Source organism: Rhipicephalus sanguineus, chromosome 2 (genome assembly GCF_013339695.2).
Source record: "Rhipicephalus sanguineus isolate Rsan-2018 chromosome 2, BIME_Rsan_1.4, whole genome shotgun sequence".
NCBI lineage: Eukaryota > Metazoa > Arthropoda > Arachnida > Ixodida > Ixodidae > Rhipicephalus > Rhipicephalus sanguineus.
This window is the reverse complement of record NC_051177.1, coordinates 39,445,564-39,464,254: the sequence shown is the minus strand read 5'-3', so window position 1 is coordinate 39,464,254 and position 18,691 is coordinate 39,445,564. Positions and strand designations below refer to the sequence as shown.

General features: G+C 47.2%; 3 protein-coding genes across 5 annotated transcripts in view; 1 reads left to right on the top strand and 2 right to left on the bottom strand.

Annotated features, from left to right (window-relative positions):
• Window positions 1-4,659, bottom strand: part of LOC119382792 (extracellular sulfatase Sulf-1) — a 391,997-nt gene extending 387,338 nt beyond the window's left edge. For 2 of the 3 annotated variants that reach the window (XR_007415066.1, XM_049412321.1), the window contains exons 1-3: window positions 3,985-4,005; window positions 3,165-3,507; window positions 1,206-1,445 (exon numbers count right to left, since the gene is read on the bottom strand). Coding sequence is in view for 2 of the 3 variants with exons in the window: in XM_049412321.1 (XP_049268278.1) it covers window positions 1,206-1,445; window positions 3,165-3,498 (574 nt within the window). In the remaining variant the exon portion in view is untranslated. Of the gene's footprint in view, window positions 1-1,205; window positions 1,446-3,164; window positions 3,508-3,984; window positions 4,006-4,444 lie in introns of those variants that run through there. The other variant, XM_037650642.2, reaches the window with a different exon arrangement.
• A 2,731-nt stretch (window positions 4,660-7,390) lies between these two features.
• Window positions 7,391-14,559, top strand: LOC119382790 (tribbles homolog 2). The gene is made up of 4 exons (XM_037650640.2): window positions 7,391-7,614; window positions 8,202-8,840; window positions 12,519-12,811; window positions 13,245-14,559. Exons 2-4 carry the CDS (start codon window positions 8,571-8,573, stop codon window positions 13,705-13,707), a joined length of 1,026 nt encoding a protein of 341 aa, XP_037506568.1. The 5' UTR covers window positions 7,391-7,614; window positions 8,202-8,570; the 3' UTR covers window positions 13,708-14,559.
• Window positions 14,318-17,726, bottom strand: LOC119382791 (reactive oxygen species modulator 1). The gene is made up of 2 exons (XM_037650641.2): window positions 17,589-17,726; window positions 14,318-16,472 (listed from the first exon to the last, which is right to left on the bottom strand). Exons 1-2 carry the CDS (start codon window positions 17,717-17,719, stop codon window positions 16,364-16,366), a joined length of 240 nt encoding a protein of 79 aa, XP_037506569.1. The 5' UTR covers window positions 17,720-17,726; the 3' UTR covers window positions 14,318-16,363.
• Window positions 17,727-18,691: the final 965 nt, after the last annotated feature.

Here is an 18,691-nt window from a genome sequence, read left to right as displayed (position 1 = left end):
ACAGGAGTTCTGAAAAAGACTAAGAAATAAAGAGAGTGTTGTAAGAGGTAACACAAGATCAGAAAAAAGAGATGCTTTCATCAACATAGCCACAGCTACACACAGCAACAAGGTGGCCAGCAAATTGACGGCAAACAGATTGACGGGACGGTAAAGAGAACAACTATTTTTCTTACATTAGTAACTTACCCTTTCACAACACGAAGAGTCCCCAGTTTTGGAGCAAAAAGATGGTTGGCAAGTTTGAGGATGCGCAGCAAGAAAATACAGCTGGTGACACCATTTTGAGGTTACCGTACCAACTTGCTGTGAGGCCTGACAGTGCAGTTGCAAATTCTTCTGTATCATCTTGCATTAACATGTTTTTTTGTTGTATTTCTTACATTTTAGTTGGCCTCAACAGTTCTTATTACCTCTATCTGTGTTGGTAGTAATGTTAGTCAATTACTGCAGAATTTTTTATGTAAATCATGCACAGTACCACTTGAAAAGAAGAAAATGTGCAGCTTCAATATGTGTAAAGACTGGTAGTTCCTTGCATTGACACCGTAATTTGCTGCAAACCACACACTATCCTATCCCCACCATCTTCCCCACCCATGAGCTGGCAACCCTAGTTTTGACACCCCTGCCCTGCTCAAGCAACCATACATATTGCAATAAATGCAGGATGCAGACACCACTGCACTTAGATTTAGGTTCACACCGGAGAAGTTCACATGGTCAAAACTAATCTAAAGCCTTTCACGATAGTGTCTCTCACAACTCAGGTGTTGCTGGTGGCCGTCAAAGCCTATCACTCAAGCCATCTATGGAAGTCAAATGCGCAAATATATCCGATAAAGTGTATGGGAGGACAACCGCCGCCGTAGCTCACCTCAATTGATAGAGCATCAGACGCGTTATTTGAAGGTTCCAGGTCCGGTCCCTGCCGACATCAAGTTGTCTTTATGTCCCCTTTAATTTCTTCACATTTATATCATAATTACTACAAATAACATCCCCTATACTTTCCTTGGCTGATTGTTAGTTCTCATTAATGTTGTGTCTAACAAAGAAAAAGACAGCCCTTAAATTCTCTTTGCTTCGTTAAGCCAACTTATTTATCTGCTTCTCCCTTCACTCAATGTTCAGTTGCTATGAGTATCGCAAAGTGCTGCCAGTAAATAAGCCACCACAAAGCAAGAGCCATAACGAATGCTCACCTGTTCGATAGCCTGCTGTACTCAGGTACGTAGCAAATGAGCGAGACTCGAACTCCTGCTGCCATTGGGGTGAGGAGCAATTATCACTGTTGGTGAGCACATGATGGTTGTGAGCATAAAGGCCGGTGAGCATAGAGCTTCGCGAAGGGCAGCACATTGGAGTGGAAACATAAGCCTGCGGGAAATGAGCGCCTCCCTCGCCAAGAATCTGCAACGTCTTTGGCATAAAGCCCATTGAACCTGTGAAGAAAAGAGGAGGCAAAAGGGATTTTTGCTTCCAGTTGTGGTGTCAAGCCCAGCACACTGACAAACATAGACAAGGTTGCAAGGCACAATGGTCTACAGAAGCCATTCAACAACAATGCCAAAGTAAGGAAATGGTGATATAATTTGGGGCAGTTTTCTTTTCCCAGAGTAATGACAAACGCACAGCGACCTCTTAAGAACCTAGCCTACCATGAAGTGCTGCACTTAAGCATAGGCACTTGGTCACTATTTTGCAGTGACGCCTTTTCCAATTCCAATGCCTTTTTGCAATTTGTGAGTCATCAGAGTGAACGTTCACTTACGTTAACTCCAGTTGTGAGCAGTCGTCTATAAGACTAGGGTAGAACCAAGTGGAATGTATCACTACAAAACAGAAGCCTAGGGTTGGCATAATGCAAGAATTCCTTCTGCTCAATTCTATAGGAGGTATTCACGCGACGTCATCTGCTAGCGCGGCAGGCATAGGTCAGCAAACTCATTCATGAGTCGACTCACTCAGACTCATATCGAGACGTGAGTCTGAGTGAGTCCGGGTGAGTAAAGTTTTTGTGAGTATGAGTCCGAGTGAGTTCTGTTGGGAAAAATTTTGGGTGAGCCTGAGTCCGAGTGAGTCCAGTTGAGGAAATTTTTGATGAGTCTGAGTCCGAGTGAGCCCCAAGGGCAATATATATTTCTTGAGCGAGTCTGAGTGAGCTCCATATTTTTTGCCGACCTATGGTCCTATATACTCAACTTCAGCATTACTATCAGCCTTATGTCGGCTCACGTTTATACTCAAGTATAGTCCAACATACTTCAACGCGCTACCGTTCATACGTCAGCTAAATATTTATTGATCAGAGGGGTGAGTTGAGAAGGGGGAGGGGGAGGAGGTGCCTTGACCTTCCCCCCGTGAACTTTCCCACGGGAGGTTACTGATAAAAATATCTTGTGTGAGTCATCTCTTTCAAAAAAAAAAGGTCCTTATTGAACTGCAAACTCAGACAACTCGTATTTGAAGGTACGAAATCAAAAGGTGCTTAAGTAGCGCACCGATTATGCGAGATATTGGCGTTAAAGAGCATTGCCATTATGGTAGAAAAAGGCTAATTATAGGCTAACGGACTCATGAGTCGACTCACTCAGACTGAGATCGAGCCGCGAGTCTGAGTCTGAGTGAGTTCGAGTGAATTATATTTTGGTGAGTCTGAGTCCAAGTGAGTCCGGTTGAGAAAAATTATAGTGAGTCTGAGTGAGTCCGGATGAGGAAAAGTTTGGCGAGTCTGAGTCCGAGTGAGCTCTAAGGGTAAGATATGTTTCGTGAGTGAGTCTGAGTGAGGTCCACATTTTTTGCCGACCTATGGCGGCAGGTGCCAGCTCTGTGGTAGTGCATGCAGTCATCATAGGACAGCAAACAAGGTGTTGTTTGGATATCTTTTCTCATTACATCAAACTGTCGTGCGCCCAATCGTTGAATGACTACGGCTATGTTGGCCGGATGTGGGAAGTCACTGGCGCTGCCTGGCAGGCCGAGCTCATTGAATACCTCCTATTCCCCTTATTGTTCATTTACGACCCGATGCGCCAATTTCTATGAAGCAACAGTCTAGCCAAAGGAGTAGCACTGAAACCGAGTTCTTACAATATTCTGGTTCTGCTATTTTTTGTACTGCGGAAGAACCAGAGTCCAACAACACGGCAAGGTTTGCTCACCAAGCTCTACATCTTGATCGTCAGTCAAAATGAGTATGATGTTCGGCTTCTTCTCCCTGGGCAGTAGACTTTGCTTGGGTGGCCGTTGATCCCGTTTACGTTGGGCAGGTGTCGTGCGCATGGCAAAAGTGTCACGCCAGGCAGAGGAGGTCTTGTCATAGGATGCCGATGGCAAGATTCTTCCCGACGGGCTCACTCGTTCGGAGGCCACGGGCACTTCTTGGCCCTTCAAAGGTTGCAAAGTGACTTTCTTTCCTAATGATGAGCTCGTCAACAGCGAGACGAGGCAAATGATTGTCACTGTGGCCTCTTGTTTGGTCCATGGTATGGTCATAATTGGTAACTGTAATGACATAATTAAAAGTTTCAGCTCGGTTATCCCGAAAGACAGGTGGTTCGCACGCAATCAACAGTGTAAAAAAAAGAAGAAAACGAACAGCACACAATTCCTTGATCTAGACGACACACAAGGGTTTCGAAGTTGCGCGTCCACCAGACACAACCGCTCATTTAATTACTAACTTTAAAACCGTGCAACAAGTTGATCCTGTCTTGAGTGTAGCATGTACACGCCGAAGTTTGAGTCGCAACCATGCACGCATCAAATCCGCGAGCACGTTCATACGTTTCAATGCTCATCCGACTTGTCTTCACGAACAGAAATCAGCCATAGCCATATTTCGCCGTGGTAGTAAGTAATACGCCGGCAACTTACGCACACTTGTTAGCAACGTCAGACACGCCTACGCAGTACCCGAAAGAATGGGTCACACATGAGCAAACTGAAACTTCACAGTAAAGGCGGATAGCGAGGACTGACCAGTAAGAGGTAACCATCAAAGTGCTTGAACAAGGAAGAATGGTTAGCGAAAAAAGTGGCGGAAGTAATTTAGAAAAGGGGGACGGTTTATGGAGAGGGCTGCGGCGTAGTAACAACTCGGAAAGCGCGCGAAGGAGCAAACTTCGCTAACGCGTTTAGGGGTGGCACACTGATACAAGCGACCACGACGGTCAACAATCCTCACAAAGAGCGGGGAGAATTTTCTCCCAAGAACCCTTACAAAGCGCGCCAATAACGAAACCGCATTAGTGTGCTCGCATTATGGGCGACATCACGATTTCTTTCTTCACTTTTTGACAGCTGAGCACATGAGCGAAGTTTTCAAGCCAAACAGGTAAACGCATATAGCAACAACAGTGACGACACCTTTGTTACTAAGCATGAGGCGACGGCATCCTAGAGTACGCAAATTTTATCCGGTTGTCACTTGTTTACTCACCCGGTCTAAACAAAGGATGCGGGCACAGGAACAAAATTAATTGGTAAAGATAATAGTTGCCAGAGGTACTATCTATTAGTAATATCTGACAAATAGCTTGAATTGCGACATCTTCCCCTTAATAAGGAGAGGGCGGACCTCAATAATGACCGCAAAGCGTGGTCCAAAGTTACGGCCGCCTCATTCAATGAGATACCTGCACCTGCAAATACAACTTCCAAGGTATATGTAAACTGGTAGCGTAACTTCCGTAGAAGCCCACGTGTCAAGCCGGTGGCTAGTTGTTGCAACAGTCGCCATCTATGTGAGGAGGGGACAAACAGAATAAAAAAAAAGAGAAAGGTGATGTCACAACCGGAAGCGGAAATGACGTCACGTTTTAACGCGATGGGCGCGAAATTATGAAAATTTTTGACAGGGCGCCGCTTCTTACTTTTTTTTTATAGCTGCATGTTCTTTTTCTTATCACTATGACGGCTCCATAATGGAAGCCTGCAAGATAACGGGAAGACGAAAAAGACAGATTTGATAAATAAGGTGTATTTTATTGGCGAAATATTGCAGTTGAACAGGATATTACCCCAAAATATATAACACAAATCAGAAGTAGCATAACAATTCAACGTGCACACTGTGATGGTGTAATGTGGGCCCAGGATCCGAAATAATTCAACCGGCAGTCAGGTGATTCTGTACACACAACACAGACTTTAACACAACCGATAACTCTGACGATTCACACACAACACACTACAGCATTCCTTATTTACATCCTTAACGTCCTACGCGCCTCGCACACAAACTGTCCTACTCGCCGTTATGAACTGTTGCCGCTGCGGCGAGGTCGGTCGTCACCGGTACTCCTTGGGCAGTCAACAGTCACGCTGCCTTGACCGTGGCGAGGTGGTAGTGGTGGTGATGATGGCACAGCAGGCCGGTAGATCACCAGGCCACTGCAGCGCAGGTTAGCTGCCCGTCGCCAACATGAGCCGCGGCTACCTCGTGACACCACTCGGGCCCCAGGACCTCAGGCCAGGAACAGACTAGGCTGCCGGTCTCTCTGTCAGCACCGGGCACAGAGCGGGAATCAGGCTCACCATGTCCACATGGCTGCCGGACGCCTGGTTAAGCGATGTCGCGACCCGAACCGCCGACCAGCGGCTGCCGTTCCAACCGTGTCGCGCTCCAACTCCTCGAGCCGCACGCCCCGCTCGCGCTTCCTTTTCGTCGTCTTCCCCTCCAAGGCGTACCGCTGAGCAGAACTGTCGTTCCCTCTTCGCCCCGTCACGGGCCACACAATCCACATCATCACACACACAAACCTTGCACACGTGTTGCTCTTGCATCCGTAGACAGCGCAGCGTTTCTTCGCGTAGCGTGGCGGACTCATCGTCCCGAAGGGCGACAGCACGCCGGCCGTGCGCTGGCAAAACACAGTCACTGAAACGGTTCCCGATGGCTGCGATGGGCTATATTACCTTCTGCCAAGTACCACGACTAGAAAACAACGGTTATGCGAGGAAATATCTACGGACGACAGGCACAAACCTACTGCGCAAAAACGAGCGACGCCATTTGCATCTCAAAATGCGCAAAACCGTTGGCCCATGTTACCAGACTGCCTGCATGTGCCCGCTGTTTCTGAAAATAAACGAAAAAAATTGGCCACTCAACCACATACCCAAGACTAAAGTTTGATTAAAGTAATCTACTAATTTAATTCGTGACAAATAAATTTAAAACTAATGAAAATAAACGCTTAATTAATTTTTTGTTTTCATTATTTGTCCCCCCCTCACCTAGTAGCGCTTTAATCGTCACGCGGGTGTTGATGTTTGTCGCAATAGGTTTCCGATCACTTTTCGTTCCGACTTTCGCGACCTATTTAGATTGACCTTGCAACTTCTACATACACTGTATTCTACATGTAGAGAAGAGCACGAGAGAAGAGCACAGACGCTCGCAAGACGTAACCCTGAAGAATCTTATTGGATACTCTTAAGTTGCCGCCATTGTAGATCAGTTTCGTTTTCAGAAGCCGTTACTTACTCGTGGATCTTTTACTATGTAAATTCTGCCATTTAAAACTTTAAGTGACATTAATAATAAAGCAAATAAATGTGAACATATTTACAGGTCCGGAAAACTGAGTTGCAGCATGCGGTTGTATTCATTATTTTCGTTTTACTTTTGGAGAAATAAAGTACGCCGCGGAAAGAGTTGCTGATCATAAAACTGTCAATATCCTTTTCCCACAGACATGGCTGAGACCACCTTAAATTGATTCGATACTGGTTCTATGACGAAGACAAATTGATTTCTTGGCATGCAGCCCACGAACCGCATTTCCCGAAAATCAAAGGTTCCTTCATTCTTATCCTGCACTTAGAAGGCGTTCATCGCCTTCATCTTTTTTTTTTTTTTTCCAAGCTCAAACAAAGCGATATTGCTCGGGCTGAGCAGTCACGTATCTCTGGGACAGTTGACACTTGTTAACGAAAAAGCTGATAACTTGTTTACATCGCTTTCAGGAGATTTCCTGCGCTAACAATGTGACCATAACCATGGAGCGCAATCATTTTGTCAGAAAGCCGCTTGTGTACACTCATAGTCAATAGCGTGAAGACGCAGTCAACGATTTCTTCGAACTGTTTCACGCAGAAAAAATTGCGCGGCAACCGGCGGTAAGCAGTTGCGTCAACACCCGAGATTTCCAAATTTCGTAACATCAAACATGCGTCACTCTATTCGTCAAAACGCGTCACGCGCCACAAGAAATAGTTCAGGTAGAATTTGAGCTATTTATTTTTTTAACCCAATCACACCCATGGATCTTAATGCAGAAACGTTTTATTTGGACATTTCTTCAGAATAATACTACAATTAAGACTCTAAAGGTTTAAATATTTTTATTGACGTCACAGGTTCTTCCGGGGTGGGAACCATCATTGCGCCTCCTTCTTTGTATCACTCCGCGTCTGCCTTCGCGTTGCACAATGGCGGTGCGTAAGTTGCCTTCCCATAGTTTGTAGCCGTTCCTGAGTAGGGTAGGCCGGCACGTTGGCCGTATCCGTCGGTTGGTCTCGGCACACGACGAAGAGGACTGCACATTGGAATAACTCAAAAGACATCTTATGCTGCTACCCTGCCAGGAAACAAAGAAAACCAAGGTGCGTAATTTCTTGTCTTCCTCCCCTGGCACTGATGAATTCGTCGTAGTTGCTTTTTTTTCCCTCCCATTGGCACGAAGTTTTCCGCAAGTGTGTTCGTCATTTGTTCACGGATTTCGACCCGTAATGCGGTAACAGGTTTACGAAAGTATTAACTTTTTCGGGTGAGTTGAACCAACCATATTTTGAACGTGCGCCTCGGGGAAAACATTGCGTTATTGATCGAAACAGATAGCGCTGAGAGCGTTGCTGCGCTCTATCGAGTCTTTCTCTCATCCTTGAAAACAAGCTCTCGTCCGGCGCACAAGGCTTCGCTTGGCGGTTGTTATTCAGCCTGTGTGGATGTTTGATGCGTTGTACGCTAGGCTGTGAACCGGAGCCCCGTTTTTTCGGTACGTTCCCGAGTCTGGTCCTCATCTTTTTTTGTATGCTGACACGTGTGCCGCGTTGTAAACTGCGTGGTCCTGCCTGCCATGCGTTTACTTTTCCGCCATCGCCGGTTTTTTTGGTGTACGTTCTTGGCATTCGCCCGTTTCTCACTGCTCGCAGCTTTCTTATGTGTTTTTATTCCTTTGTTTTCTTCGCAGCTTGAAAGAAGTCAACACGTAGACGCCTAAAAACGACCACCGACGCGACCAACCGCACTTCTCAAAACTAGTTCAAGGAGTCATTGTTCGCCTACGTGGGCGCGCTGTTGCCGCATCGGGAGGCAAGTTGCTGTTGCCCTTCGGTCGAGAGCAGCTGGAATTCTTCGCGCGGCGCAGCGCATATCGAAAACCGCCGATATTTTGTTGTTTTTTCGCAACCGATACGATGTACCTTACGACGCACTGAAACCAAGGCGCAAGCGAGCCAGTGAACGGCTAGGGGCCACACGGATACGCAAGTGTGATTAAAAGGCGGACGTGTGTTGGAGATTGTGTGCCAACGTCCTGTGTGAAACCCGGTGATCGACAATGAGTGTGGCGCGTCTCTCTGTGGATATTCAAGTGGCTCAGGAGAAAAGGCCTCAAAGTTTCGACAAGGCTCCCGATGGCGCGTGCCTGGGCAGTGCCGGGGGTCTCAGCCCGAACCTTCAACCTCCTACGCCGCCCGTATTTCCCTGCAACAGGGAGCCCTATTCCGCCAGCCTTGTTGGAGGGCGGTACATTCTACTGGACCAACTCGAGGGCAGTGCCATGTACAGAAGCATCAATGTACAGACGCAAGAGGAATTTTCCTGCAAGGTGAGCTTCGTTTTGCGTCATGCGCGCTTCTTTCGCTCTTTTTCCTCTCCCGACACAACGTTCTTTTTTCCTCTCACTCGGCGGCTGTTTTCCGGCCCTGAGCGCGCTGTTGCCATTTTCCTGTTGATCAGACCGTTTAACGAAGCCCCCGCGGTTTTTTTTTCGTTATTTGGGCTATGAAAAAACTGGTCTCTCGCGCTTATGTGTAGTGTATGTTGCGCCAGACAACAAGCCTGCATTACGTTTACGGCCAAAAGTGCTCGCAGTAGCTGGACAAAATAGTGTCGGGCCGCCGCAGGCGCACAGCAGACCGGCGCACTACGGCTTCTATTGTCCAAAGGAGTGAAGGGGGGGGGGGGGTGCCGGCGACCTCTCCAGCGAGCGGCCACTTCCGCCTTGTTTTGGTTTTACTTTGGCGGCCCGAAAGAAAAAGAATTGACGAGTTGGCCACTATGGCGGCGGCGTCAACCCCTTTGAGATGCAGGCAACAGGTTGTCGACCCGGCGCGCCGGGCCGGCTATTTCCAGGGGGGGGGGGGGGGGGTAGAGCTCGCGCCGTTGTACCCTGCGAAGCCGTGTGAGCCACGGGCTAAAAGACGCTCGAGCCGGGGTCGTTTTGGGAATGTTGCTCATTGCTCTGATTCATTTCGCGAGGACAGTCCCACGACTGTGTGGGCGCTCCTCGCACCGGATAAATCGAGAGAAGCCCAGGCAAGGGTCCCTGGCCCGATTCCAGACCTCGCAAAAAGCAGCTAAATGCGAACCACAGTTGCACCCCGACTATGACGTGGCCGTTGGTTTTCGGTCCCGGGCACGACTATATCGGGACAGGAAGAGCGCGCCGCCCGCCGTATTTTCTTTTTCTTTTTTTTTTTTTTTCGTTCCATCAGCGCGCTTCTTGCATCCCGGGGTGCCCAATCGTGCGCCGCGTGTTTACCCGTAGCATCCTGTCTTGCGGCAACCTGCCTTTTGACTCAGGCGCGCCTCTTTTTTTCGTCGCTCGACTTACTCACACTCCCTGCCATTTCAGGGCGTTTGGAATGCCGCGAATGAATCTAGTCTTGGTAACAAAGAGCGTGGCTGCATCCGTCTGCCGCTCCCGGAACTGAAATCGCGGAACCCGTTACACCAGATCCGATCGGAAAGCTGGTTTTAATCCCGGACGCAGCTGAGGTAGACCGCTGCGTGCCCGTTCAGCGAGTCAGTGTTTCGAGTAGGGCTTTCGCCGCGGCGCCGCTGGGAACGATCACGATCCGAAGTATTTTGAAAAGCGTAGTCTCCGTGCTACGTGGCGTTGCCAACGATGTGACACGATGGGGAAAGTGGCATCACCTTTGTCGTAACACGGTTATGCCATGTCTTAGGAAATAAAGATTGTTCGAAGTCGGCAATAGGACGCGCGCGTTACGTCATTCTCGCGCCCAGGCTTGCCTTCTGGAGTTGTCGGGTGCGTGGTGGTGTCATCAACGTATGTGCACATGATGCGCACTTTTTTGTTTTTCGCAACGTAATATTGCGTGGGCGTTTTTGTGCACTTGGCGAAGCAGACTCGTCGTAAAGGGAAAAAAAAAAAATCTCGCGCTGCTTTTCCGTTTATAAAAACGACGCTGTTTGGCAGTTTCCCACGCGTGGCTGCAACAGCGGGCGAGAATAAAAGGGACGGTTGCTGAATAGACGAAACGGGAAAAGGAACGAAACAAAGAGAAAAACTCGTCCCTTGCGTGCAATGCGTTGGCCGCCACCGGTGCGGCTGAACTGAGCACGTGTCCAAAGATCCCGAACGGAAACGCGTTGGCCGTAGGAGTTGCCCAAACGCGGCAGCTCGTTGGCGCTATTCCGTTGCAGGCGAGTGATGCAACCGCATCCACCTATCGCCGCTATCGTTGCCGCCGCTGTGCTGCTACCCTTCGGCGGCACTGCAGCCGGAGTCGCAGGATTCGGCCGACCGTGCTAGCAATCTGCGCACAAAACGTCCGTCCGCTCGCTCGAGTATCGGAAGCAGGCGCCGCTGTTTGTCGCAATGCCCCCTCCACGATAACCTTCGCTCGAGCACTGTCGCGCTAGCTGCGACGCTCTTGCGACCTTGGGTTGACACGAACCGTCTGGGTAGCTAGCTAGCCAACGGACGGCGGTTCCTTGGGTGCAGTATATCTGTATACTCTACTCTATTCCATAGCTTAATAGCGGGGAAACACGGCTTGACGGTGCCCCTTCTTGTCCTTTGCTGTGTCTCCGCGCTGTTACACTATAAATCATTCAGCACCAACTAGCCCAATCCGCAACCCTCCTACTGTGATCATGGCGTAATCAGGGGTCTGCAGCATCGCAAAATGACATGCCAATGTCAAAATAAGGTCGTGGTATCGAATCCCGGCTGCGACGGCCACGTTTCAATGGAGGCGAAATGCTAGAGGCCCGTGTGCTTAGATTTAGGCGCACGTTAAAGAACACCGGATGGTCAAAATTTCCTGAGCCATCCACTCCGGCGTCTTTCGTAATCATATCGTTGTTTTGGGATGTAAAACACTGACAATTATTATTGTCGGAATAATTTAGAATTGGCTTGCCGAAGCTTCACATTTGTACCGCTCGCTAGCAAATGATGCTTTTTATTTGCAGTTGAACAAACATTCACCTATTGAAGGAACTTCAGTTTGCATAATTCGCTATGCTGTGCAGAGCCATGTTTTGTTGAAGATTTATAAAATTCCCTGTTGGGATTCAAGACATCACCATGACAGTGCAGTGGTGCGACACATATTGTATTTCTCTGCACTTAATACTAAAGTGACATCCCTATCGGACATGGAATTAAAAGCACATTTCTCACCTTTATTAGGATTATCTTTCTTTCTTTGCTTACGTGACGTAGTGCAGATCCATCTAGTTAATCTAAGTGAAATAAACAATATCAAGCTTTTCTGTTCTTTAAGCACCTGTCTCTGTAAAGCACCGGTTCACGAAAGACAGCTTGTCTTTTCGAGCCATTGTTGGGCAGTTGTACAATAGTCCGAGCTTCTAAGATGTCTACGCAGATAAAAGCAGAAGGCCGTAAACATATTTCTTGACTTGCGTAATACATATTATTCTCGCTTCTACGATTGTATTGCACAAACCTCTTTCCACAGCTTGGAAACTGCTCGATGTTTGCTTAGCCTCTTGAAAGCGCTGTTGATCATCTTTTCGTTTCCCTCAGTGGCAATAGCGAGGTCAACATTTTATGCCGCTGTATTTCGTCGGAACACATCTGTCTGCTCTTTTTTTCAAAGCGCTGGAAACAGCACCACACATTATGAAAATTTATTATCAAGTAAATGGCACATTGAGCTTTCCTCAATTTACATCTGGACTAAACATTTCAACATGTTCCTGAACACACTTGTTTGCAACACCTTGCTGGCCTTATGTTGACAAATCCTCTCGGGGAAATAATTTCAAGATGTACATTGCATCTTGATTTCGGAAAAGTGTAGTGTCGTAATAAACGCAAGCTGCAGTTACAAACTCCTCAAAGATGTGAAGGAAATGAGGATTAAAGGAAATGTACGCTTCTGCTTGAATGTTGTCTTGCAAGTGCGTGGCAGGACATTTAATGCTTGCTACGTTTGAAGGACATGTATGTGTTTGTTGGCTCTGTGCTGCAGGTCTAATAGTTTGCAAACCCTTCTTGCACTTCCAGGTTATCCCCATCGACAGGTGGCAACAAGCACTGGCAGCACACCTACGTCTCGATGGCCACGACCATGTCAACCAAGTCGAGGAGGTGCTCCTGGGGGAGTCCAAGTGCTACGTCTTCTTCAAGCGGTCGTACGGTGACCTCCATTCGTATGTGCGCTCCAAACGGCGGCTGCGGGAGTCTGAGGCGCTGAGCCTATTCCGGCAGGTGGCGTCGGCTGTCCAAGCCTGCCACAACGCCGGGGTGGTCTTGCGTGATCTCAAGCTCCGCAAGTTTGTCTTCGAGGACCCTGAACGGTTAGTGTCAAAAACGGTGCTCGTGTATTTTCTCTCTTCGCTCGCAAGCCACGAGCTTTGCAGCCAGTAACAGAGGCCATAATGGCATTTGAAGTTTTAAGAACAAGGTTTCCGTACTTCAACTGTTGGTGTTAGGTCTGTGTGTGATAAGTGATTTGGTTATGAGCTCTTTAGAAGTTCAATATGCAAATCCTATCTAATGCAACAGTGAGCTGGATGGCTAGCACAACAGTTGTTTTATTATTGTGGTCACTTCTCAGAAATGTAGTCGTGTTGGCCAATAATCAATGCATTATAGTGACAGGCAGGTTTCGTTTACTGAGCTGACACCTAGCTTGAACTTTCACAGGACTAAGTTGAGTCAGTAGTAGTAGAAATCAAGACACTACTTGGCTACAGTCTAACAGTTTATTTTCTTTGCTTTTATGTACAGAACACGGATAAAGCTGGAGACATTGGAAGATGCCGTGGTCCTAGAGGACTTCGACGACGACCTGCTGAGTGACAAGCACGGCTGCCCCGCATACGTCAGCCCCGAGATCCTGAGCAGTTCGACGAGCGGTCGCTACAGTGGCCGTGCGGCGGATTGCTGGAGCCTCGGGGTGATGCTGTACACGCTGCTCGTGGGTCGCTACCCGTTCCACGACGGCGATCCCAGCATACTGTTCGCCAAGATCCGCCGGGGCCACTTCACCGTGCCGGAGTCGTTGAGTCCCCGAGCGCGATGCCTCGTGCGGTCGCTCCTCCGGCGCGACCCTTCCGAGCGCCTCACTGCCGACGAGCTGCTCTCCCACCCATGGTTCACATCGTCGTCCCCGAGCCTGCATCGCGATGGGTGCCTTATGCGGCTCGACGCGGACCAAACTGTGCCAACCTGTGGTGCTGCGCACGACTGATGCTCGCACCGCCTAGTCGACTGCTGGCCGGGGATCTCACTGCCGTGCTGCTGCGCCTGGGGGACATCTCAAACGAAACTGCTGGAAGCAGCATCGATTGCCGCTGACCATTCCTACAACCGGCACCATTATTGATGCACCTGCTACTGTTAATTTTTTTTTCGTTTCCCCCGAAACTGCCCATGCTGCAGCTGTTAGCTTTACTGGTGACTCTTCCTAAGCACTTCCAAAGAGAGGCAACCAAGCTGCATCAGAGGCGGATGTTCACCAGTTTTATTATATTGCTGCTGCGGATGCAGCAGCAGCCTCGAGCTTCGAGTCGTTCACTGTACAGGCTATCTTCCCACTGTCCCATCTGTTGTTTCACTTGGTGAGGAGAAAGCACGTCATTTATATAGTTATGTATTCATTCCGACACACGAGACTTCATGCATCGACTCGGAGCAGGAAGCAAAAGCCAACAGGAATTCAGAATTACGGCACCGTGCAATTGTGTGAGTGTCGCGGGGAGGGCCAGACAGAAAGCACCAAGGACTGACCCTCCCATGCCTACGATCAATGCTGTTGAATGTGCAAAGTGACTGTCGTGGTTTCCTTTTTTTTTTCGTGTGGGGGGGTCCCTTATCTTCTATGTCTTGTCTGTGACAACAAAATTTATTTAAGTATACTCGGGGGACTGGCAATCCCCTGTCGATTAAATACTTTCGAGTGGCAGGCTAGTGCATTGAAGAAAGGGGCTGGGGCGTCTTTGTGGATGCAATGTGCGAGTGATTCATGCTGGCTTGAATGGCGTGTAGTAAATGGGAATCCATTGTGAATGTAAATAAACTCGGTACCTCTGTCACAAGAAAACGTGTCTCGTAGTTTTTTTCTTTTGCCATTTCTGCAAAGAGCAACTGTAAAACAGTTGTCGAACACCATTTCACTATTGCAGTGGCTTGGTGGGCGCAGCATTGCGATGCATATCTTGTGGAGGCCCGCTCCTGGATGTGGCTTATTGCACGATGCAATAGAGAAAATAAAGCCCGTGGAGTTCTGAAATGATAACGTTGCTAGTATATATGTGCGGCTGAATTCAAAAAGCTTTTCACTCTTCATTAACTTTTGCCATAAGACTGTCTCATTCAATGTGTTTAGCAAAAAAAAAAAAACTCAACAGTTAGACCCATTTATTCTGAAGATCAGAACACCGCCCTTTCTGATGACTGGTCTTCATCTTCTATTATTAGTCTTGCTGTTTCTACATTTCCAGCATAAAGATTGGCAGCAATTGCCTCTTATGATCAATTCTAACATAGCAGGTTTTTATTCGATAGTAAAAAACATTTAGGAACGCTAAGCTTTGTAAATTTGGCCCTTAGAACTGCACTGAAAGTGGGTAGTAGTGCTTCTATATGTGCTAACGATGAAAATATTCGTTTATGGGCACCATTAACACAAGAAATGGGTACATTTAAACAGTCTCGAAAGAGTAACAGAGACCTTCAAACTCGTTTCATATTCATTTAAAAGGCTTGATATTGAATCGAGGAGGAAGAAATCGTGCATCTACCTAAAGTCCACACTGACATAGGTGCACAGTGAAGAAAGAACTAAAGAAATGAAAATGCTACCCTGCAGCATTGACCAAAAGTTCAGTATGCTGCTCAAAATATTCCCTTGGTAAGCAAGAGCTGCATCGCATTTGCCTCTGTGAGCGACTTTAGCAACCTAGAAATGATGGGAACAAAGGAAAGTGCTCTGCGAGTGTAGCCTATGCAGTACAGATAATCTGTATCCTGCAGTAATCGTAGTTGTGCACAGAACGGTTGCCAATAATTTGCCAGTGAACAAAGGCTTGCATTTGTAAAACACCTTTATTCAATTTCGTTTTACTGCGACACAGTGCACCATTCCATAGTTGCAGGACAAAACTGCTGGCAATCTTATAATAGTAATTATGAGAACATGTTTCATATGCAATAACACACGCAACTAGGTTCTAAGGTATTGCTCCAAATTGCTGCAGTTCTGCTACCAAGTACAAGATGACAGGGTTTTTTCTGGCCATGATAGCTGCATTGCCACAGCAGCAGCAAACAAGAACGCCCGTGTGCCCTGCTTTATTTGCAGTTTTGAGAACCCTTAGTGGTCACTACTCTTAGCAGCACAAAGCCATTGACACTGAGCCAACAGGACTGGTAATCAATCAAATTTTCAGCTGCCCAAGATACCAAACAAGCAGTCGTGATTTAGAAAATATTAAACCGAACCTAGTAAAATATCCTTTTACACTAGGCCAGGAGCAAGGTTTTGTATCAATTCTAGCCCTTGGTAGCCTTGCATACCATCATGCTGCTGTTATATCGGCTTGCTACAAAATAATGGAAAGAACTGAAGGAAAATGACCTGCCGCTGGATCAACAGCGTGCAAGATATACACAAAGATGAGTTTATTGAAGTTTATCGAGTTTCATCCGTTTATTAAAGAAGCAACGTCAACAAATACTGAAAAAAAAAATGAAAGCGGCAGCGTTGATTGGGGGCATGAAACCCTTTATCAACAAGGTGGGCGGCCGCTCCACTCTGCGAAAGCAGACACGGTTTCATACACTATGATTTATCACACATCTCGGCGCAGATGGGCGAAATGTTGAGTAGGTACGGCTATACACTTTCAGCATCTGATTGCAGTTCCTATGGACATGAATGTTCCAAATGTGCCACCACCCTGTAGCATCACTTTGCCAACACTCTGGATCAGTTCTCGACCCCTCAGGCCGTATCTGAAAGCAAGAGAAACAAGATTTGAAAAGGCACCCCCATAAAATCCCTAAAGGGAAATTTAAGAATAAATTATATACAGGCAGTGCTCTTTCAGAATTATATTCGCACTTCTTAGGGAAAATATCATTTGAACATACGTGGATAAAATTAGTAATTGTATTGCCATATCATGGATGTAATAACAGTGCAATGCATTGTTTCGCCATTCTCATGCATTTTCGTTATTTTTTTCTGCAGCCAAAAAAAAAAAAACAAGCTGTTGTTTTTTGCAATGGAGTCTTTTGTATACTGTCAATGAATTAGACAAGTTCGAGCATAAGGTTGCACCAGATGTAACGTTACAGGGAACTAGTTCAGAAACGTCACGATCATTCTGACAGACCTTTTCTTTCTCCATTATGTGGCATGTACTTATAACTTATCCAACCCCAAAGTGTTGCGGTATTCTGTGGTGCGATCTTGTACGCATTACAAATAAGCACGGAGGCGTGGCGTTACACCCAGCCGCACGCGATTGGTCAATGCAGGGCCGTGACATCTGTCGCGGTTCACACTGGCCATTCGCGTGCGGCTGGATGTAACACCACGCCTCCGTGCTTATTTGGAATGCGTACAAGATCGCACCACTGGTGCCAGGATATGGTTTAGCATGATAACTTTTTAGCAGTGGCATACTTGAAATATAAGATCAGCAAAGTAGGCTGTCTTTATGCAGAACAGCAATAGTGTAATCTAGGTTGAAGGTGACATCTGGTGTAGCTGGTGTATCTAGTGTATCTGCAGAGCACAATGTATGAAGTAGGAGATGAAATTTATCCCTCCATCAGGAATAAATGGCCGAAAATAATAAAAAGAAAAAGTGGCAATGAAAATTCTGACTGTCCTGTTCAATTTGCGGCAGAACATCCACCTGCGATGCACGTGAACTCTTCATTTTCAAACTTTCAGCCCATTATCGAATGCAGAATGACCGAGCATGAGGTGAAGCGAGGTTTAGCGCTAGATCGTACCCCCCTTTTGGACACCATCTATGCATTGGGCGAGTCTACATCTCAAAAAAAAGCGCAGCGAAACGAAATGTTCAGTATGTGTGCGGCTTCCGAGATTCTTCTGACCTGAGAGCGGAAAAACCTCCGAAGAGAGCTCCTGACGCCATGCCGACGCAAAAGCCAATCGTGAAGCCCATTTTCACGCGATCCCAACAGCTGGGACCTCGCTGGTAGCCGCCTTGCACCGGAACAGGCATTGCGTTCCTGCAACACCAAATAAAGCGAAAATATTAGCTCGCTTTGTTTCGCCAAAATCGAATCACGGTCGACCATGTTAATTAGTACACAGGCTCAGTGCACAGCACAACCTTTAATATAATTATTCGGGTTTTGCATGCCGAAACCACAATATGATAATGAGGAACGACGTAGTGGAGGGCTCCGGAATTTTTCACTATCTGGCGCTCTTTAACGTGCACCTAAATCTAAGTACACGGGCCTTTAGCATTTCGCCACCAGCCAAATGCGGCAGCCGCGGCCAGGATTCGAACCCGCGACCTTTGGGTCAGCAGTCCAGCACCATAACCACTAGATCACCGTGGCGGGTAAGCAAAACTTCGCGTAAACCACTCGTTGTAAAGCATCAACGGTCACTTCACAGCACGCAAAACTCCCGTAAATATAAATATCAGTTATCTCAGTTTACTTACCCAACCAGACAGACTTCTGTCTAATGTTTACCTTCAAAACTCCCGTCTTCGATTGGTACAGACAAGACAGATACGGTGTCATCCTATAGTCGCATCACTATGCAGTGGTTTCATGAAAGACAAATAAGTAGTGTTGAGAGCATGCTACTCCAATGCTGTACCTTGACTATTTACACAATTATTGAAGGCTAGCGAGTCAGATAAGCTGTAGGGGCGCCACGAAAAAACCGGACAGCTCTCATAACCATGTGGCACAGCATGCGGAGGTCACCAAGTTCCCATCGCTCTAGCACACATCAGTTGTTACAAAAGCAAGGACGACAAATATATTGGTAAGACAGCGTCGCATGACTAGAACTTGCCCTAGATATTCGCAGTAGAAGGTATAGCACCGTAGCACCGTTAAGGAAACGAAGATATTTTTCACTCAACAACTGGTAAACAGTCGGCCATGGCGTGATGTCTCCCGCGATAGTGTCTTAATACGAAAAGGAAGCAAGCATGAAGCGATGTAATATT